General features: G+C 41.6%; 1 protein-coding gene across 1 annotated transcript in view; it reads right to left on the reverse strand.

Moving 5' to 3' along the window:
- The window catches only part of LOC115221694, a 46551-nt gene that overhangs the window by 17066 nt on the left and 5582 nt on the right, over nt 1–23903 (reverse strand). The window contains exons 3-6 of the mRNA XM_036510604.1: nt 23810–23890; nt 12714–12829; nt 9504–9667; nt 2568–2595 (exon numbers count right to left, since the gene is read on the reverse strand). Coding sequence (XP_036366497.1) covers nt 2568–2595; nt 9504–9667; nt 12714–12829; nt 23810–23890 — 389 coding nt within the window. The remainder of the gene's footprint in view (nt 1–2567; nt 2596–9503; nt 9668–12713; nt 12830–23809; nt 23891–23903) is intronic.

A 23903-nucleotide genomic window follows, 5' to 3' on the forward strand; every position in this document is an offset into this window, starting at 1 on the left:
CATAAATTTAGATGACTTTTTTTTTAAATTCTGTATTAAAAACTAAAAGTTATTTGTTTGTAAGCTTAAAATAGGTTTTTATTAACCATGTATTATTGAAAGTGCATTTGTAAATAAAGTACAGAACTGGGAATCATTATTTATATTTGACGGATATTTGTCTTCATCTTGTTTGTTATTAACACAACGTTTCAGCTGATATACTCTCCAGCCTTCATCAGGTGTCTTGGGGGAATTTTGAACCTAGGTTCTCATTCCTAAAGTATTTTTCGATGTTATCATTATTATTATTCAAGTCACTGCCTGGAATCAAACTCAGAATCTTGGGATTAGTAGCCCGCGCTCTTAACCACCTATGCCATATGCCCATGGCATAGTGGTTAAGAGCGTGAGCCACTAACCCCAAGATTTTGAGTTTGATTCCAGGCAGTGACCTGAATAATAATAATAACATCGAAAAATACCTTAGGAATGAGAACCTAGGTTCAAAATTTCCCCAAGACACCTGATGAAGGCTGGAGGGTATATCAGCTGAAACATTGTGTTAACAACAAGAGGAGGACAAATATCTGTCAAATGTAAATAATGTACATAATTCCTCATCTCTTAAATATAGAACTGGGAATGGTTATTATCAGTTTAGCCGACAAGTAAATTCAGCCTAGCCTAGAGACAAGTTAATTCAACTCAAGTCGTTTTTCAGATTAAGTTGTGTCTCCTGAAACCAATTAACGATGTAGGGTGAGGCATACCCAATATATATATGTGTGTGTGTGTGTGTGTGTATGTATATATATACATACATACACACAACAGTTGAAAGGTTTCTTTCAATTTCTATCTACCAAATCCATATGCAAGGCTTTTGTTGGCCTGGGGCTATAGTAAAAGACACTTGCCCAAGGTGCCACACAGTGGGACTGAATTCAAATGCAAGTGGTTGGGAAGCAAACTTCCTACCACACACACACACACACACATTGAACACGCTTGGCTTCCAGTGATTTTATTATTGAAGGGAGAGAATCTGTTTTGTGAAACGAGAGGCTGAGGAATTGACATCAGAGTGAAAAGCATAGATATAAATTTTCTTTTCTTTCTTTCTTTCTACACAAGCTTCCTAAAGTTGGTAAAGTTCCTAAAGTAGTCGTTGGTAGCCTGAACAGTGCTATTTCATTTCCTTTGGAATTGTCAGCTCAGCATCATTCAAAGAAATAATATAAAATACAATAAGCTAAATTCAACATTCTTTGAAGATTATTGGAAAGAGAAAATAGTTCATATATGCATGTTTATATGTTTGTATATATGCATGTGTGTGTGCTTGTATACATGTACTCACACCTCAGTTCTGTATCCAAATATTTGCCAGTCTTCTCTGCTGGATCAAAAGTTGCATTATCTGGTCTTGTGGTAAGAAGAAGACAATAGAATAAATATCCACTGCTATTTCTAACATTCAGGTCTTGGGAGGTTACGAAATTTGCTTCCAAACTGTGAGGTTTGGGATTCAGTCCCATTGCACAACATCTTGAGCAAATGTTTTCTACTACAGCCCCAGGTTAACCAAAGCTTTGCAAGTGGATTTTGTAGGTGGAAACTGAGAGAAGCCCAGAACATATATACATATGTATGTGTGTCTATGTGAGAGTGAGTTCATATTTCCTCATTTACACATTTCCATCTACTGATTGTAAACAATGGCTACACTTGCTGCAGTCCACCATGAAAACATGTCCGTGCTTCTAAATGTAATCAAAAGACTCACTCATCTGCAGTTTTGTATTTAATTCACATTGCTACCTCAGCAATCTGTTTACAACTACTCTGTGGATAAAGGATTATAATTTTAGATATTTTATTTATGCTGATATGTACTGGACTGGTTTCCCGGTGTCTCTGGTATCATTGTTTGTTTCTGGGCTGGATGACCTTCCAACAACAACCAATCACCATATCACAACCATCATCCATTGTGTGTGTGTGTGTGTGTGTGTGTGTGTGTGCATGCAAGCATGTATTTTACAATTCCATTTAAATATATCGTGCCACTACTAATAACCAGTTGTTAGAACTCAATACACTTATACATTACAGTAAATGATTGAATCAGTACAGCGAGTCATCATCATCATTGTCATCATCGTTTAATGTTTTCCATGCTAGCATGGGTTGGACAGTTCGACCGGGGTCTGGGAAGCCAGGTGGCTGCACTGGGCTTCAGTCTGATCTGGCAGTGTTTCTACAGTTGGATGCCCTTCCTAACACCAACCACTCCATGAGTGTAGTGGGTGCTTTTTACATGCCACCGGCACAGGGGCCAGAGGAGGTTGGCAACGGCCACAATTGGTTGGTTCTTTTTACGTGCCACCGGCATAGAAGCCAGTCAAGGCGGTGCTGGTATTGGCCACGTTTGGATGATAATAAATGAACAGAAGTTATATAATCATGAATGATTGTGTAACTCCTGTTATAGTGGTTTCTGCTGGAGGTAAGTGTGCACCCAGAACTGGGTGCTCATACAACATAGCTTCACACACACAAAAGAGGCAAAAAGTAATACTTACCACACTGACAATGGCATTCATCCATTCACTGTAAAAAGAGAGAAAACAGGTATTAACTAACACATAGCACCACTGATGCAAATGGATGCTAAAGCTGAGGGTTGACTGACTGTGAAAATAGTTTTATAAAATTACATGTTACGCAGGTACTATAAATTAGGGTTAGGATTAAAAACAGAACAACAATAAATTACACATTCTAAGTAAATTTCCATGTTAAACAAATGACAATAATAAAAATGCAGGTGACAGTAAAAGGGGATTAATTGAAGGTCAGTACTTTTTCTAACACAAATGGAAGGAAAATTCTAGGCCTTTCATTATCATGTGTATCCATCAATGGGAATTTACTGACAAAAAGAGAGAAATGGATAGAAGAAAATGTAGTCACAATGTTGATGCCATCCTCACAGTAAATATAAAAAGAAAAAAATTACAAATGCCAACCAGAGCAGGGTTTCCAAATTTACTGCAATGAGATTCTAGCAGCTCTGCTTTGCTGCTTGTTAGTTTTCAAGTATTTGGCCAGTTGTCCCACCCCAGAATATCAAAACCTTCCCTCTGAAATTTCAAATGATGTGAAATAATGCATTAATAAGAATTGTTTTAAATTTTGACACAAGGCCAGCAGTTTTACATGGGGAAGTGGGGCAGGGCGGGGGGTTAGTCAATTACATCAACCCCAGGATTTGACTAGCAATTTACTTCATCAATCCGAAAAGAAAAGGTAAAGAACACACAATGCTGCACATCACACCAACATCATTCAAACAAAGCAAAATCACCCCCCCACCTTCATCAGCCAGAACTCCTCTCCTCCACCAACACAATTCCACTCAACATCAATGACAAAACATCCCCAGATGGACATAGGCATTTAGGGACTGACAGTCACAAATGTTTAGTGGCAGACTGTGAAAAGAACGACACTGAATGTGCCATTATTGGAGAGCTGAGATGAATTATGCTGTTTGATAATAAGACACCTACCATCACATAAATTCCACCAAATCAAAATCAAACCACTAAAAGCTGACCTTTAAAAGGTCATGTAATTCTTAGTTATGATATTAATGATCTTAACTCTTTTAATAACTAACTCACCAGAGTCGGCCCCTCGTGTTACTCAGTGATTCAAACAAGCAGCTTTGAAATAACAAAGGCATTTTACTTATTTTTCATTATTTTGAAAAGTAATATGATTTCTAACCATGCCATCAATGACCATCCCACCACAACAAAGACATTGCATTGCAACAGAAATATTATGACAAAGGGAAAAATCCAACACTATGTGAAATACAGAACAGCAATGGTGATTTACCCCATCTTACCACCACCACTACAGTCAACTATTTGTGAACCAGTAACAGACACCAAACAGTTATGGAGTTCTTCCCATTTTTGTCGCAAACACCAAAAAGGAAAGAAGAAAAATTAAACAAAAACACCTCCAGCTTTTACTCAAATATTATAGACAAACTCAAGTTATGCAACTCTGCAGCTGCATTGGTGCATTGTTAGCATAAACACACAAGCTTATATGTGCACGTTAATGATGACATGCATAACTGTGTGTGTGTGTGTAGTTATAAGTCATCATCATCATCACTATTTAATGTTCCATGCTGAGAATGGGTTGGACAATTTGACAGGATACAATGGATCGAAGGACTGCATCGTATCCCAGTGCTTGTCTTGCTGCTGTAGTTTCTATGACCAGATGGTCTTCCTAATGCCAACCACTTCATAGCGTGAGTGGGATACTCTTTTCATACCTCTAGCAGAAGTGAGATCACTACGCAACCTGCAATACTACAAACTCTGTGGGAATGGCTTTATACAAGGAGATGAAATTTAGGGAAGGGCCCAGAGCAAAATGAGATTTTTGCTGTAGAGGTGTTACATGGCTCCCCACATTTTAGAAGAAAGGGGATGAGTGAGTAGGATGGCGCTGGAAAGAGATAAAATAAATAATGGTAATGAGGTGTGAGCCTTGAGCTTCAAGTTATGAGGTGGGTAGGAATGAGTGGGACGAAGGAAACCGAAGTGTGGGTGGGTAGGAATGAGTGGGACGAAGGAAACCGAAGTGTGGGTGGGTAGGAATGAGTGGGACGAAGGAAACCGAAGTGTGGGTGGGTAGGAATGAGTGGGACGAAGGAAACCGAAGTGTGGGTGGGTAGGAATGAGTGGGACGAAGGAAACCGAAGTGTGGGTGGGTAGGAATGAGTGGGACGAAGGAAACCGAAGTGTGGGTGGGTAGGAATGAGTGGGACGAAGGAAACCGAAGTGTGGGTGGGTAGGAATGAGTGGGACGAAGGAAACCGAAGTGTGGGTGGGTAGGAATGAGTGGGACGAAGGAAACCGAAGTGTGGGTGGGTAGGAATGAGTGGGACGAAGGAAACCGAAGTGTGGGTGGGTAGGAATGAGTGGGACGAAGGAAACCGAAGTGTGGGTGGGTAGGAATGAGTGGGACGAAGGAAACCGAAGTGTGGGTGGGTAGGAATGAGTGGGACGAAGGAAACCGAAGTGTGGGTGGGTAGGAATGAGTGGGACGAAGGAAACCGAAGTGTGGGTGGGTAGGAATGAGTGGGACGAAGGAAACCGAAGTGTGGGTGGGTAGGAATGAGTGGGACGAAGGAAACCGAAATGTGGGTGGGTAGGAATGAGTGGGACGAAGGAAACCGAAGTGTGGGTGGGTTGGAATGAGTGGGACGAAGGAAACCGAAGTGTGGGTGGGTAGGAATGAGTGGGACGAAGGAAACCGAAGTGTGGGTGGGTAGGAATGAGTGGGACGAAGGAAACCGAAGTGTGGGTGGGTAGGAATGAGTGGGACGAAGGAAACCGAAGTGTGGGTGGGTAGGAATGAGTGGGACGAAGGAAATCGAAGTGTGGGTGGGTAGGAATGAGTGGGACGAAGGAAATCGAAGTGTGGGTGGGTAGGAATGAGTGGGACGAAGGAAATCGAAGTGTGGGTGGGTAGGAATGAGTGGGACGAAGGAAACCGAAGTGTGGGTGGGTAGGAATGAGTGGGACGAAGGAAATCGAAGTGTGGGTGGGTAGGAATGAGTGGGACGAAGGAAATCGAAGTGTGGGTGGGTAGGAATGAGTGGGACGAAGGAAACCGAAGTGTGGGTGGGTAGGAATGAGTGGGACGAAGGAAACCGAAGTGTGGGTGGGTAGGAATGAGTGGGACGAAGGAAACCGAAGTGTGGGTGGGTAGGAATGAGTGGGACGAAGGAAATCGAAGTGTGGGTGGGTAGGAATGAGTGGGACGAAGGAAATCGAAGTGTGGGTGGGTAGGAATGAGTGGGACGAAGGAAATCGAAGTGTGGGTGTGTAGGAATGAGTGGGACGAAGGAAACCGAAGTGTGGGTGTGTAGGAATGAGTGGGACGAAGGAAACCGAAGTGTGGGTGGGTAGGAATGAGTGGGACGAAGGAAATCGAAGTGTGGGTGTGTAGGAATGAGTGGGACGAAGGAAACCGAAGTGTGGGTGTGTAGGAATGAGTGGGACGAAGGAAACCGAAGTGTGGGTGTGTAGGAATGAGTGGGACGAAGGAAACCGAAGTGTGGGTGGGTAGGAATGAGTGGGACGAAGGAAATCGAAGTGTGGGTGTGTAGGAATGAGTGGGACGAAGGAAATCGAAGTGTGGGTGGGTAGGAATGAGTGGGACGAAGGAAACCGAAGTGTGGGTGGGTAGGAATGAGTGGGACGAAGGAAATCGAAGTGTGGGTGTGTAGGAATGAGTGGGACGAAGGAAATCGAAGTGTGGTTGGGTAGAAATGAGTGGGACGAAGGAAATCGAATTGTGGGTGGGTAGGAATGAGTGGGACGAAGGAAATCGAAGTGTGGGTGGGTAGGAATGAGTGGGACGAAGGAAATCGAAGTGTGGGTGTGTAGGAATGAGTGGGACGAAGGAAATCGAAGTGTGGGTGGGTAGGAATGAGTGGGACGAAGGAAACCGAAGTGTGGGTGGGTAGGAATGAGTGGGACGAAGGAAATCGAAGTGTGGGTGGGTAGGAATGAGTGGGACGAAGGAAATCGAAGTGTGGGTGGGTAGGAATGAGTGGGACGAAGGAAATCGAAGTGTGGGTGGGTAGGAATGAGTGGGACGAAGGAAATCGAAGTGTGGGTGGGTAGGAATGAGTGGGACGAAGGAAACCGAAGTGTGGGTGGGTAGGAATGAGTGGGACGAAGGAAACCGAAGTGTGGGTGGGTAGGAATGAGTGGGACGAAGGAAACCGAAGTGTGGGTGGGTAGGAATGAGTGGGACGAAGGAAATCGAAGTGTGGGTGGGTAGGAATGAGTGGGACGAAGGAAATCGAAGTGTGGGTGGGTAGGAATGAGTGGGACGAAGGAAATCGAAGTGTGGGTGGGTAGGAATGAGTGGGACGAAGGAAACCGAAGTGTGGGTGGGTAGGAATGAGTGGGACGAAGGAAATCGAAGTGTGGGTGGGTAGGAATGAGTGGGACGAAGGAAATCGAAGTGTGGGTGGGTAGGAATGAGTGGGACGAAGGAAACCGAAGTGTGGGTGGGTAGGAATGAGTGGGACGAAGGAAACCGAAGTGTGGGTGGGTAGGAATGAGTGGGACGAAGGAAACCGAAGTGTGGGTGGGTAGGAATGAGTGGGACGAAGGAAATCGAAGTGTGGGTGGGTAGGAATGAGTGGGACGAAGGAAATCGAAGTGTGGGTGGGTAGGAATGAGTGGGACGAAGGAAATCGAAGTGTGGGTGTGTAGGAATGAGTGGGACGAAGGAAACCGAAGTGTGGGTGTGTAGGAATGAGTGGGACGAAGGAAACCGAAGTGTGGGTGGGTAGGAATGAGTGGGACGAAGGAAATCGAAGTGTGGGTGTGTAGGAATGAGTGGGACGAAGGAAACCGAAGTGTGGGTGTGTAGGAATGAGTGGGACGAAGGAAACCGAAGTGTGGGTGTGTAGGAATGAGTGGGACGAAGGAAACCGAAGTGTGGGTGGGTAGGAATGAGTGGGACGAAGGAAATCGAAGTGTGGGTGTGTAGGAATGAGTGGGACGAAGGAAATCGAAGTGTGGGTGGGTAGGAATGAGTGGGACGAAGGAAACCGAAGTGTGGGTGGGTAGGAATGAGTGGGACGAAGGAAATCGAAGTGTGGGTGTGTAGGAATGAGTGGGACGAAGGAAATCGAAGTGTGGTTGGGTAGAAATGAGTGGGACGAAGGAAATCGAATTGTGGGTGGGTAGGAATGAGTGGGACGAAGGAAATCGAAGTGTGGGTGGGTAGGAATGAGTGGGACGAAGGAAATCGAAGTGTGGGTGTGTAGGAATGAGTGGGACGAAGGAAATCGAAGTGTGGGTGGGTAGGAATGAGTGGGACGAAGGAAACCGAAGTGTGGGTGGGTAGGAATGAGTGGGACGAAGGAAATCGAAGTGTGGGTGGGTAGGAATGAGTGGGACGAAGGAAATCGAAGTGTGGGTGGGTAGGAATGAGTGGGACGAAGGAAATCGAAGTGTGGGTGGGTAGGAATGAGTGGGACGAAGGAAATCGAAGTGTGGGTGGGTAGGAATGAGTGGGACGAAGGAAACCGAAGTGTGGGTGGGTAGGAATGAGTGGGACGAAGGAAACCGAAGTGTGGGTGGGTAGGAATGAGTGGGACGAAGGAAATCGAAGTGTGGGTGGGTAGGAATGAGTGGGACGAAGGAAATCGAAGTGTGGGTGGGTAGGAATGAGTGGGACGAAGGAAACCGAAGTGTGGGTGGGTAGGAATGAGTGGGACAAGGAAACCGAAGTGTGGGTGGGTAGGAATGAGTGGGACGAAGGAAATCGAAGTGTGGGTGGGTAGGAATGAGTGGGACGAAGGAAATCGAAGTGTGGGTGGGTAGGAATGAGTGGGACGAAGGAAACCGAAGTGTGGGTGGGTAGGAATGAGTGGGACGAAGGAAATCGAAGTGTGGGTGGGTAGGAATGAGTGGGACGAAGGAAACCGAAGTGTGGGTGGGTAGGAATGAGTGGGACGAAGGAAATCGAAGTGTGGGTGGGTAGGAATGAGTGGGACGAAGGAAACCGAAGTGTGGGTGGGTAGGAATGAGTGGGACGAAGGAAACCGAAGTGTGGGTGGGTAGGAATGAGTGGGACGAAGGAAACCGAAGTGTGGGTGGGTAGGAATGAGTGGGACGAAGGAAACCGAAGTGTGGGTGGGTAGGAATGAGTAGGATGAAGGAAACCGAAGTGTGGGTGTGTAGGAATGAGTGGGACGAAGGAAACCGAAGTGTGGGTGTGTAGGAATGAGTGGGACGAAGGAAACCGAAGTGTGGGTGTGTAGGAATCTGTGGGACGAAGGAAACCGAAGTGTGGGTGAGTAAAGATTATAAGAATGTATGGGCCAGTGCAAGATGAAGAATGGATGAGGGAAAATAGGTAACAACTGTTAAAGATCAGGTTGAAGGGTGGATGTGGTGAATGGAGAATAACCAATGAGACACAGGTTGAGTGAAGTAGCAGGAGGGGAATACAGAAAAGAGAGAAAAAAGAGGATTTCATCAAATGGAAATAACTGTATGTTCCCAGGTGAGGAGTGACGGCTTCTTCAATGCTGCTTCATTCTCTCCCAATATGTTTGGAATAACAAGTTTGACATGAATTTGTCTTAAATGCAGTGAACCAATGATAAAGCAATTCAAAATATGTGCAATCAGCAGCTGAAACGGGTGTGGCAGGGTGCTTCAGAAGCTCATTAGGGGTTCAGTTCCACTGCATGGCATGAGTGTCTGTGTTTGTCACCATAACTTAGCAGTTTGACAAAAGAGACTAATATACTAAGTACTAGACCTAACAAACCATAAGTACTGGGGTCTATTTGATGGACTAAAACCTTTCAGGGTCATGCCAAATGACTGAAACAAGTAAAAAAGATAAAAAGGTAAATGAAACAACAAAACAATAAGAAATACACAAACTTTAGTTCATTGTCATTAGTGAATAGAAACCATATGATCTTGGCACGGCTGCTTGGTTTGACTGGAATAGCCAGGAGATGCTCCAGCTTGGCACCGGCTGGCAAATCAGGTTGATCCGGCATGCCATTTGTGTACTGACCAACACTAAACCATTTGCAGACCTCCTGTGTTAAAACAAAATGAATGAAAGGAAGAAGAGTGAGAGATGTGCCTAAGGTATTAAGGTCGTCAACAATGAAATTTGTAAAAAAGAAAAAAAGTTTGCTCATGTTTTATAAATACAAGGAATAGTTTTATTCATCAAAGTTTGCACCCATATTGTCAATACCCTTTTGCCATTTCAGCAGTAGCTTGTCCAGCCCAGAACTGTAAAAACCTGGCAATCTAGAGTCATTAAAATCTTGGAAGGACTGTTTTACAGCATCGTCGGAATCAATTATTTTTCCTGTCAAAAAGTTATTCAAATTCTGGAAGAAGAGGTGGTCAGTGGGGGCAAGATTAGGTGATGGAGAAGTTCCAATTCCAACTCCTGTAGTTTCGCCAATGTCATTTTTGTGATGTGTGGTCTGGCGCTGTCTTGCAATAAAATAGGAGTGGATCTGTTGACTAATCTAGGCTGTTTTTTTGTAAGTTTCTGCATCATTTGGTCCAGTTGGCTGCAGTATACTTTGGCCATGATTGATGAGCCAAGTTTAATGAAATCATAATGGATCACACCTGTACCAGATCACCAAATACACACCATCAGCTTTTGATGAATTTTGCTTTTTGGACTGTGTTTTGGTGGCTCGTCTTTGTCCAACCATTGTGCTGAACATTTACGGTTGTTGTATTGGATCCATTTCTCATCACGTCACAGTTTGATTCAAAAATGATTCATTTTTGAAATGAGAAAGTAGCATAATGCAGGCTTCCAAACATTGCTGTTTCTGATTTTCATTGAGTTCATGTGGAACCCACTTATCCAACTTCTTCACTTTACCAATTTGAACTAAGCGAGTCAATATTGTTTGCTTGCTAACACCAAGTAATAACGATAATACACAGACACTTTGAGATGGATCTGACTCGACGGTGGCTTTTAGTTTGTCATTATCGACCTTTTTTTTCTGGTCGACTGCATTACTCATTTGTGAGGTCAGAGTTACCAGAACGAAATTTTGCAATTTAATATTGTCTGCTGTGTAACAACATTAGAATGAAACACTCCATTAACATTCCGAGCTGTCTGTGATGCTGTTTTTCCAAGAAAGAACTCATATTTCAAAACTGTACGAATTTCCAACTTATCTATCTCTAAACAAAAATAGCGAAAAACAATTTATGAATAATTTATAAAGTGCAAAATTAGTTAGAATAAAGAAATATATGTATCAGCTTTCTAAAAAAGAAGTAAAGATTGTCAAAGTATAATAATGGCACAAAATGAGCAGCTGTCAGAGTTTACCAAAGACTTGACTTCAAATCTCGTACATGACAACCTAATATTATGACACAGATGAAAAGCTTTTTTCAATACTTCACTGGCAAATAACAACAACAACAACAATAATAATAATCCTTTCTAAAATAGGCACAAGACCTGAAATGTCAGGAGAAAGGGATGGTCAATTACATCAATCCCAGGGATTAACTAGTACTTATTTTATTGGCCCCAAAAGGATGAAAGGCAAGGCTGACCCCAGTAGAATTTGAACTTAGAATGTAAAGCTGAAAGAACTGCCGTGAAGCATTTTGTTGGCATGCCAATGACTCTGCCAGCTTACCATTAAAAAAAAATAATAATAAAAATTCTTTCTTCTATAGACACAAGACCAGAAATTTTGCAGGAGGGGGACAAGTCAATTACAGTGATCCCAGTGCTCAACTGCTACTAGTTTTAGCAATCTGGAAAGGATGAAGGGTAAAGTTTGAACTCAGGACATAAAGATAGATGCATGAAGTGCTGTTGAGCATATTCTCCAGTGTGCCAACAATTCTGCCAGCTCTCTCCATCTCAGATTCTTAATGTCTTTAGTTAGCTTTGCTGGAAACATAGCTTATGGCCTGAGCAATCATTGTTTCTGAATTGAGACACAAAGCCAGCAGTTTGAGAAAGGAAAATGATTAAATAATATTTCATTGACTCCAGTGCACAAGACCGGAATTTGTTGGGGAGAAAATTGGGAATAGTTGATTATAACTGAGCCCAACCTGTTTTATCAACCCTAGAAAGATAATAATAAATATCAGTATTTTATTTCATCGACCTTGGTGGGACAAAAGATTAAGTCGACTTCAGCTGAACATGAACTAAGAAGGTAAAGAACTGGAAGAAATGCTGCATTTTCTCTGTTCTCATGATTTTGCCAATCCACTGCCCTTAAATAATTGTTTCTGACATTTTAGCAGACAGAAATTTTAGAGTTGGTTAGGGTTAGTTGATGGAACTAAGCCTAGTACTTGACTGGTTATCGATCCAATTTTATCAATCTTCAAGGAACGAAAGACAAAGTTGGCACCAGTGGAATTTAAACTCAGGACAGAAAGATGCACAAGAGGCTTATAAGCAATCTCTCTGACATGCTAGCTATTTTATCAACATGCTCACTCCTCCTCCTCCTCCACCAACACCACAACAACAACAGCAGCAACAGTTTCAAATTTCTCCACAAGGTCAGCTGTTTTGAAGGAGGGGATGAGTAGATTTACATCGACCCCAGTGTTCAACTGGTATTTATTTTATCAATCCTAAAAGGATGAAAGGTAAAGTCGACCTCAGAAGAATCTGAACTCAGAACATAGAGACAGGTGAAATACTGCTAAGCATTTTGCCCAGGGCGCTAACGTTTCTGCCAGCTCAATGCCTTACCTCACCACCTTAATAATAACAACTTTCATTACCAACTACCATCATCATCATCATCATCATCATCATCATCGTCATATCTGTTTTTTGTATGCATGTCCCCTGCCCCACTTTGATAATGTGTCACAGTTCCTTAATCCATCCTCATATCCTATAGATGATGATTCTTTAACTTGGTCCTCAAATTTGGGGAGAAGTGAACAACAGAAATATGTACTCAGCTGGTACTTATTTTTGTTGATGCCAGAAAGATAGGATTAAGGGCAAATTTGACCTTGTCCAGAGGTGGTCAAATTACAATACCACCCCCACCCTCCTTCACCCACATCCAAATCCCCTTATCTGGAACCCAAGTAACTTACCTTCAGTAGAATATCTCCTTTGGAATCTGAATCTGTCTGTTTCTTATACCATCTCAAGACGGAATTATCATGCAGTACCACCCACACTTTTCTCCAGCCACCATCCAGGAAACTTTCTGATGTTTGAAAAAAAAAGAAAAAAAAAGAAAATTCATAATTGCTGTTGTTATTGTTGTTGCCTTGCAGTATTTGATGCAACTCTTTACATTCTGAGTTCAAATCCCACTGACTTATGATCATGCAGGTTTATTATAAACCAGATGATTAAAGCTATTCAAGCCGTGAACCATTCCACTCCAGCCTGTTCCTCTTTCAGGAACTCATGCACCAGCCAACATTGAGTCCTTTTTCAACATGGTAGGGGAATTTGGCAGCTGTTTCTAGGAAATCAAGGGACCACAAAGAAGCTCAAGTAATCAGTCTTAGAAATTAATGCTAATAATTTTGTACACAGAAGTAACTTGTTTTTTTATCTTCAGCAAAACAAAAATGTGTTGTTTGTGATGTTGGCCATGAAATGGCTTTCAATAGGGAAGCAATTCTGAGAGGAAAGAAGTTAGTTGATACCAGTGACTCCCCCACTATATGACTGGTACTGTATATCATCAGCTTCATCAACTTTGAAGGGATGAAAGCCAGAGCAGACCTTGGCAAGGTTTGAACTCAGATCCTAGAGACAAGAAATATCACTTAAGCATTCAATTAGATGCTCAAGTGATTCTAAGTAATAGTGATAATAGTGGTTTCAAATTTTGGCACAAGGCCAGTAATTTTAGGAGAAGAGGTAAGTCAATTACACTGATCCCAGTACTCAACTGGTAATTCATCAACCCCAAAAAGCTGAAAGGCAAAGTCAACCTCAGCAGAACTTGAACTCACAACATAGCAATGGGCTAAATACCATGAAGCAATTCGTCAGTGTCTTCAGAATTCGACCATTTTGCTACCTAAACAATAATAATAATGGTTTCAAATTTTGGCACAAGGCCATCAAGTTCGTGGAAAGGGGCAAATTGATTACAGCAACCCCACGTTTGGCCGGTACTCTTTTTATTAATCCCAAAAAGATGAGAGGCAAAGTTGACCATGGCAGAATTTGAACTGAGAATGTAGCAATGGGTGAAATACTGCTAAGCATTTTGTCCAGCATGCTCACAATTCTACCAGCTCACTGCCTTAATAATAACAATAACAACAACAATAAGTGATATCATGTACATTGTTTTGTCTTGGTATAAAAGATGGGCTACAGCAAATATTCTGCTCAATACCACAGATTTTCTTGTCAGTTGTTTGACCATAACCAGTTGAGCATGTCCCTTAGAGGCTGACGATATGTGCATCTCTGATCACGAGCAGATGTAGTGGGGGAGCATCATAGCTGTGTGTTGAAAGGAATTCTTAGAGGTTTGGATAATTCACCTTTGGAAACATGGGTGGTTCATTCAACATCCTTAAACAATCCTTATTCAGGGACCTTTTGAGTGGGATGGGTTACTAGACCTGAAGAAAATTCTAACTGAGCCCCACCTGCAAGGTCATGTGCTGTTTATCTTGATATGAGATCACCATGTCGCGCACATATGGTTGTGATGCAAGTGCCTTGTGTACCCTTATCAGACAGGTAGTCATGATGGGTATACTGGGCTTTGTATATTTTACCCCAGTGTCACTTTGATGGCATGTACTGCTCTCTCACTCAATAATGATAATAATAATAATGGTTTCTAATTTTGGTACAATGCCAACAATTTTAGGAGGAGGGGCAAGTCAATTACATGGACCCCCAACACTTGATTGATATTTATTTTATTAACTACGAAAAAGATGAAAGGTAAAATAGATCTTAGCAAGATTTGAGCTCAAAACATGAAGAACTGCAACAAATGTTGCGTGGCATTTTTTCTTTAATGGCCACTGGGGCCCACAACTTAAAATTCAAAATCAATTTACACAAAAGTACTGCAAAACATGTTGAGGTATACTTAGAAACAGGGAAGGGGCAGAATATAATAGAAATAATAACATAAAAGCAGATGGAATATTAGTAACAATTGCAATCAAAAGGACTCACAAAGTGCTAGGAAGAGTCACTTATAGAAAATTAGGGACTTTATGCTCTGGGTGGTTTCTGGCCATTAACATTGCAAATTAGCAGAGAGTATTCAAGGACTAGCTCTCTCTAATGGATTCAACCAACAACTAGATTTATGCTACATGTGATAACAATTGTAGAGCAACAGTGTGGAAGCCCACTTACACATTGTGTATCTCACTCTGTATATATATACATCATCATCATTGTTTAACGTCCATTTTCCATGCTGATATGAGTTGGATGGTTTAATTGAGGACTGGAAAGCCAGCAGCAGCACCAGGCTCCTATCTGATCTGGCAATGTTTCTACAGCTGGATGCCCTTCCTAATGCCAACCACTCTGAGAGTAAAGTGGGTGCTTCTTACATACCGGCACAAGAGCCAGTCAAGCAGCCCAGGCATCAATCATGTTCGGATGGTGCTTTTTACATACCACCGGCATGGGAGCCAGTCGGGGGGCACTGGTCACAGCTGTGACTTTGGTTTTACTTGACTCAACAGGTCTTCTCAAGCATATCATATTGCCCGACACATCAAGGGTACTTTTAAAAGGGCCGGACATGCAACACTGACATCAGCCATGGCTGCGATTTCACTTGACTTGATGGGTCTTCTCAAGCATGGCCAAAGGTCTCAGTCCCCAGTCATTGCCTCTGTGAGGCCCAACGTTTGAAGATCATGCTTCACCACCTCATCCCATGTCTTCCTGGGTCTACCTCTTCCACAGTTAGGGTGTGGCACTTCCTCACACAGCCAAACAGCTGGGTGGATTCGCGTGAAAAATGGCACACATGTGGAGACGGCTGCATAAATTGTAATGCACCTTGTATTTATTTCCTAGCCCCTATAGTTACCGAGAAAATCGATTAAAACATTTTCTAATGGAATTCCCCTGTTTGTTCCGCCATTTAAACAACCAGTTGCTCACACAGCCGGCATATACCATTTCGCTAGCAACAAGGGGAGTACAGGATGACAGTCAGCCAAAACTTTCACTATGTCGTCTCTCTTCTTTCACCTTTTTGTGGGGTTAATAATCTTAATCTTTACTTACAGTTTCTCATTCAAACTACATAATAGGCAGAATTGTCGGATTAATACAGTAGGGTGTTTTGAGGGAGATTTGGTTGCTATTTCTACCAGATCTGAACTTAATTTTCATTCACATGTTTGCATTTCAAAAATTTAACATAATCTTTTCCATAAACCAACTATTGTAACTCTATCTCTCTCACATACACACATGCATGCATGCACACACATCCATTTCATATATCTTCTTTCAATTTCTGCTCTCTGCAAATAAATTTTTTTAAGGATACAACTGCTTACAAAAATAAGGATTAATATATAATTTCTTTTTATGTTCATAATCAAATCAATGTTTTAATGATTAGACAGAGGTCCAATAGAATAGCTCTCAGAAACAGACTATGTACAAATACATCAATCATCACGACCACATCATCCAAATAGACCGGGTGAAACCAGGCTTAGCTGATAGTATATATATATATATATATATATATATCAGTGGCATGTAAAAAGCAACATTCAAGTGTGGTCAATGACCATGCCGCCAGACTGGCTCCCATGCCAGTGGTATATAAAAAGCACCCACTACACTCTCAGAGTGGTTGGTGTTTAGGAGGGGCATCCAGCTGTAGAAACTTTGCCAAAACAGATTGGAGCCTGGTGCAGCCTCCTGGCTTCCCAGACCCCGGTCGAACTCTCCAACCCATGCCAGCATAGAAAGCGGACGTTAAATGACAATGATGATGACAATGATATATCCAGCTATAAAACCCTGCCAAAACAGACATAGAAGTCTGGTGCAGACTCCTGTCAATTAATCCAACCCATGCCAGCATGGAAAGCAGACGTTAAATGATGATGATGATGAGGATTATATATATATATATATATATATATATCAATCATTTATCTTTAACTTGTTTCAGTCTTTTGACTGCGGCCATGCTGGGGCACTGTCATGAAGGTTTTTTAGTTGAACAAATCAATCCCAGGATTTATTTTTTTTTTTTTAGCCTGGTCTATTATTGGTCTTCTTTGCCAACCACTAAGTTAAAGGGACATAAACACATCAACACCAGATGTCAAGCAGTGGGGTGGGGGACGAACACAGACGCAGACATTTCCATCTACCAAATCCACTCACGAGGCTTTGGTCAGTCCGAGGTTATAGTAGAAGACACTTGCCCAAGGTGCCATGCAGTGAGGTTGAATCCAGAACCAAGTTGCCACACACACACATTTTTGAAACAAGAATATTATGACAGAGACTTCGAAGTTTCAACCAGTTAAACTATCATCAGACGGCAATGCATTGGAGTTAATCTCGGCTTTATATAATCTCTGTTGAGCTTGAGTGGCGATTCGGTTGTGGGATGTGATGGAGAGGTGTTTGGGGCTAATTTTTTATTGGTTAAATTTGTGATTATATTATTGTTTAGAATTTATTTATGTATGTAGAACTTTGTAAGAGGGTGTGAATATTCGTGTGTGTCCCTTCTAGTAGGTACTTTTGGGATGTATCAGTAGCTTTTGTAATTTTTGCGAGAGGCCCTTTGTCACCAGCAGAAGTAGGATCTCTCTGAACTTTGCCCAGGCGATTCTTATTCTAGCAGCTACACTTTCGGGGCATCCACCCCTGCTACTTTCATTGTCTTTAGTACCATTAACAGCCAGTAACATCACATATTATAATTAAATGACTTATGTCCCTTAACCCCTTATATGTATATTTTCCAAATACATTCTAGTATTTTAGCATAATTTCAATGTATCTCCTCGCATGAACTCGGCATCTGAATAAATTATTGTTTATGCTTGAATATTTGAAAACACGGTCCGAAACTGAGTTTATTTCATTGTTCAACACCTGAAACATCTATCTCTGAAGATATCCAACTAAATGTGGGATTTTTTTACATCTAAAATAGCTTGAATGCTGATAATTCAAACCTAAAGCCGGATTGAAACACACGTAGGATTTTTTTTTTTTTTGGTTATTTCATTTGTAGATCCGATCCCTTTATATCCTGAACCTTAGATGTATGTCTTTTTCATTGTGATCCAAATAAATTTTAACCAAGTATCCACTATATTTTTCCTTCCCCATTTTCTTTTATAGCCCTTCAGCTTATAAGCTCCAGTCAAACCACCGAACCCATGCAGACATGGAAAACAACGAGAAATGGCAATGATGTATTAAACTTTGAGAAGGAAAAGTTTGACAGCGACTCTGAACTTTCAGCTTTCTTGCCAACGACATTAGTCTGATGATGGCAAGAAGCAAGTTGAAAGTTCAGAGTCACTGACCACCTTTTCCTTGGGGAAGTTAATTAACAGGTATCCTACTAAAACATACAGAGTAAACCTTCAGCTTAATGTCTTAACAGTTTGTGTGTGTGTGTGTAAAACTTGATTTAAGACCAAACAGTAATGTATATACATATACAAGTGTTTGTCTGTGTGTCAACATGTACACACACACATATATATATGCGTATGTGTGTGTAGAGAGAAAGAGAGAGGGGGAGTGTGAATGATAGTCAGCGCAAGATATAGAAGCAGGCAAGGAAAGAAAGAAGCAACTTCTAAGTTGGCAAGGATCGAGTGTGTAATTGACATTAACGAGCTTGGCTATTTTAAACTGAAGGTGACTAGAAACTAATTGAGCTTTTAATTAACTTGCTGACAGGCTGGAAAAGTTATTCATCTAATTACTGTAACACATTGTCCTTGGTGACCTGAATCACATCACTAACTCGTTTATTATTTCATATAAACAAGTTATCATGGGCAATGGTGGTCTCATGTGGCTTGCCATAAAGGTTGTCTTTTCTCTGAAGAACATAGGGGAAGAGGGGCTGCAAAGCTGTCCTGGGCATTTGGGAGCACAGCCCTCTCTCTCCATAGCATCTGTATGTAAGTGGATGGGTAGGTATTGAGATGTCATAAGTGTTTGATGGTCGAGAGGGGATGATCAAGTACACCACAAGACACACTGAAACTAAAACATATGGAGAAGATGGTACCTTAGATATATCATCATCATCATCATTGCTTAATGTCCGCTTTCCATGCTGGCATGGGTTGGATGGTTTGAATGAGGGCTGGCGAGCCAGAAGGCTGTACCAGGCTCCAATCTGATCTGGCAAAGTTTCTACAGCTGGATGCCCTTTCTAACGCCAACCACTCCGAGAGTGTAGAGCATGCTTTTATGTGCCACCAGCACGAGAGCCAGTCAGGCGGTACTGGGATCGGTCATGTTCAAATGGTGCTTTTTACGTGCCATCTGCACAGGAGCCAGTCCAGCAGCACTGGCAACGATCACGCTCAAATGGTGCTTTTAACATTCCACTGGCATGGGTACCAATCAGGTGGTACTGTCATCGTCCACAACAGTCATTTCACTTGCCTCAAGAGGTCTTTGCAAGTATAGTTTATTGTCCAACAATTGAAGAGTACTCTTAAATGGGCTGGTTATACAGCACTGGTACAAGCCACAGTTATGGTCTCGCCTGGTTTGCCAGGTTTTCTCAAGCACAGCATATCTCCAAAGGTCCCAGTCACTTGTCATTGCCTCAGTGAGGTCCAATGTTCAAAGTTTGTGCTTCACCACCTCATCCCAGGTCTTCCTGGGTCTACCTCTTCCACAGGTTCCCTCAACTGCTAGGGTGTGACACTTTTTCACACAGCTGCCCTCATTCATTCGCAACACATGACCATACCAGCGCAATCGTCTCTTTTGCACACCACATCTGATGCTTCTTAAGTCCAACTTTTCTCTCAGGGCACTTACACTCTGTTGTGAATGCACACTGACATTACACATCCAGCAGAGCATATTGGCTTCATTCCTTGCAAGCTTACGCCTGTCCTCGGCAGTCACGGCCCATGTTTCACTGCCATGTAGCATGGCTGTTTGCACACATGCATCATACAGTCTACCTTTTACTCTGAGCAAGAGGCCCTTTGTCACCAGAAGAGGTAGGAGTTCTCTGAACTTTGCCCAGAATATCCTTACTCTAGCAGCTACATTTTCAGAGCATCTACCCCTGTTACTGACTTGGTCACCTAGGCAACGGAAGCTAAGCTATCAACTACTTCTAGTTTTTCCCAATGGAATGTGATGGAAGATATTCTCTGCATGTTTTCAGTAATTTATTGCTCCTGAATATTTGCCACACACAAAAATTTTCTTCCCAATATATAAATATATATATATATATATATGCGCATACACACAATTCTCTAGGTGCATGTATGGCTGTATGGTTAAGGAATTTGCTTCCCAACTTGAGGGTTTGAGGTTCAGTTCCACAGCATGGCACCTTGGGCAAGTATCTTCATGTATAGCCACAAGTTGCTCAAAGCTTTGAGCGGATTTGGTAGACAGAAACTGAAAGAAGCCTCTGTATTTGTGTGTGTGTAGATACACACACATACACGATATAGCCCCAGGCCAACCAGAGCATTGTTACTGAGTGAATAGTTACATATTTAGAGTCCCAATAGAAGCATTTAATAAGAAGAAGGAATTACAGACATGTAATATAGTGGACAACTGGAAGTTCCTACAGGGGAAGTTGTTGAGTGCCACAGACCAAATTTGTGCCTGGCGCAACATGCCAACCAGACATAGGGTGAGATGGTGGTAGAACAGTGTAGTTGGCAGGGCCATAAGAGCAAAGAAACAGGACTTGAAGGGTGATGGTAGCAAAGAACTATATCAAGTGGTCAATGCAGAAGGTAGGGATAGATGAGTGATTAGTGAGAGCTGTACAAGGTATGTCTAATGATGCTGTCAGTAAGGTGAAAACCAGCAATGAGTTCACCAAGGATTGGTTTTCAGCCCCATCTCATTCATCATAGTCTTCCAGGCTATAACAGGGAAATTTAAGACAGGTTGTCCTTGGGAGCTCCTCTTCTATGCTGATGACCTTGTTCTTATAGCTGAATCACTACCACAACTAAAGACGATATTTCAGAAAGGTTTGGAATGAAAGAGCCTTAGAGTTAATAAAGATCAAAGTCTTAGTGTGTAGGAAAACAGACAAATCAGAAATTCCTTCAGGCAGATGGCCCTGCTCAATATGTAGAGAAGATGTAGGTAGAAACTTTATAAGGTATACCCAATGCATGCTATGAACATTAAGAAGTGCAGTGGTATCGTTGGAAGATTACCAGAGAATGTAGTGTTAACATGTGACAGGTACATTAAACACTAGGAATGTATGGAAAATAGACTCCCTCAAATGTCCAGAGGAACCCTTAGAAGTAGTAGACAGTCCCCATTACTTAGGTGAGCTAGCAGTCGTAGAAGTTGTTCTGAAAGCATAGCTGTTAGAAGAAGAATGGGATGGGCAAAGTTCAGAGGGCTACTACCTTTGTTGGTAACAAAGGGCCTCTCACTCAGAGTGAAAGGCAGATTGTATGATGCCAGCATACGAATAGCTATGCTGCATGGCCAAATGAGACATGGGCTGTGACTATAGAGGACATGCAATGTCAGTGTACACATGCGACAGAGTGTGTCTTAAGAGGAAAATTGGGTATAAGAGACATCAGATGGGTAGTATGCAGGACCGAAGACTGTGCTGGCATGGTCATGCATATGGACGAGGACAGCTGTGTAAAGAAGTGCTGATCTCTAATTGAGGAAGGAACCTGTGGAAGAGGTAGGCGCAGGAAGAATGTGGGACGAGATGGTGAAATGTGATCTTTGGATGTTGAGTCTCACAGAGACAATAACATATGGCTGAGACTTCTGGCAAATTGCTGTGCTTGAGAAGACACATCGAGCTAAGTGAAGTCATGGTTGTGGCCAGTGCTAGTGACACCTGAATGGCACCTGTGCCAGTGACATGTAAGAGGGCACCCAGTACACTCTGTAGAGTGATTGATGTTAGGAGGGCCGTAGGAATCCAGCCAAAACAGACTGGAGCCTGGTGCAGTTCTCCAGCTTACCATCATCTCTATTCAAACCATCTAATTCATGCCAGCATGGAAAATGGATGTTGATGATGATGATGATGATGATGATGGACAAAAACTGGAAAGAGCCCCTATTGTATGTGGTATGCGCGTTTTTATATTTACTATGGATTCGTGGCTATGTGGTAAGTAGCTTGTTTACCAACCACATGGTTCCAGGTTCATTCCCACTGCATGGCACCTTGGGCAAGTGTCTTCTACTATAGCCTCGGGCTGACCAATGCCTTGTGAGTGGATTTGGTAGACGGAAACTGAAATACATTCAAGAGTGAAAAAGTAACAAGGAGGGTTGTCTTAGGATGTGCCAAATCTCCTATAAATTACTCACATTTTACTCTGAAAATATTAATAATTAAAATTTTTTTTTTTTACTGAATGGTTATGAAGTGCAAAATAAATTGGCCAAAATCGGTTTGGAATGGGATGACGGTGGGGTTGTACAAAAACAATTTTTTTTTTTTCCCATAAAACAATGACCCTTGCCCTACATCATTTTGAAGGTTGTGGTTAAAAAAAAATGGGAAAAAACCCCATCAAAACAGACTAATTCCAACTGATCTAAAACTCTGCTTTTTCAAAACTCCTCTCCCCACCCCTTTGGGAAAAATTTCCCCCACAAATTTCTTTATAATCATAATCTGTTGTTTGAAAGGTATTTGCATAAAATTTCATTAAAAGATATCCATTTTCCTGAAAGTTATGAAGGGAAAAATGTCAAATCATGTGAATTTTCTCAAACTCCTCTCCCTACCCCTTCAGAAAAATTCTTTCCCATAAATCCCTAAATACTCTGAATCTACAGCATCTAAACAGTATTTGTGGAAAATTTCGTTTAAAAGTATCCATTTTTCTGGACATTATAAGGCAACAAAGTCAGGGGAGAAGGCACACATTCGTAGTTATGCCTCTCAAAGTTATACAGCTATTTTGTCTAATAGCATTCATTCATTCAATAAATAATTGTTTTTCATTATGTATATAGAATAAACTGTGGGTTTTGCAAATAGCAAATTAAAACTTGAAATGAAAATATTGAAATTAATATATATTAAATCATCATTAATGAAAACAGAGGCAATGGAGAGAGAGAGAGAGAGAGAGAGAGAGAGAGAGAGAGAGAGAGAGAGAGAGAGAGAGAGAGAGAGAGAGAGAGAGAGAGAGAGACTAATGTTAAAGAAAACAGAAAATTTTACCTGCAAAATATTGTCTATTAAATCTATTACGGAGGGAATGCAATGAATATTTAAATTTGTGAAAAACCTGTAGTTCAAATATTCAATAAACTTCAGAGATCAAAATTACAGCAAATTTCTTGGAATATGAATTTATAAAAGACTTTCCATACGGTCAAGCCGTTAATAATTGCTCTCTTTTAGTAACTGTTACAAATCTATTTAATAAGAAACTTTCTCTATTATAATATATATACATGTATGTATATACATATACACACACATTTATATATACACACACACACACATTTATATATACACACACACACACACATATATATGCATGTATACACTTACAGATATGAATATAGATATATATGTAAACATACATGCATCTAGACATATACATCTGCGCACATATCAAACATACAAGTACACACACACACACACACATTACATTTTACTGGCCAAGAATATCAGAAAACACAACAGCATCAAACAGACGGGGAACATTAAAAATCAGCATTTTCAGGTCATTTGCTTGTAATTAACAATATCCAGTCATTGATTAAAGAGTTTTATTGATTTGAAGAGGTGTGCAGATTCCTTTCTGTGGTACTAAACTCTAAACTACCATTCTAAGAATAAGGCTTCTAAAAGCCTGCAGGCAGCACAGACTTGCTTATCATGAGACTACAGACAAGGGATAGGAACAACTGCAGGTAGGGAAATGAAAGGGGGTGCCAACTAGGTCTTTTCTATTTTTCTATTAATTAGACATGGTTAGGAACAGACCAATTTTACCCGATCTATGAGATCCACACACGGGGCCACACAACAGCTGCCGAATGAAATAATCAAAACCACTTAATTTGTTATGGCCTCCTGAAAAAATTGA

The sequence above is a fragment of the Octopus sinensis genome, linkage group LG18 (assembly GCF_006345805.1).
Source record: "Octopus sinensis linkage group LG18, ASM634580v1, whole genome shotgun sequence".
NCBI classification, from domain to species: Eukaryota; Metazoa; Mollusca; class Cephalopoda; order Octopoda; family Octopodidae; genus Octopus; species Octopus sinensis.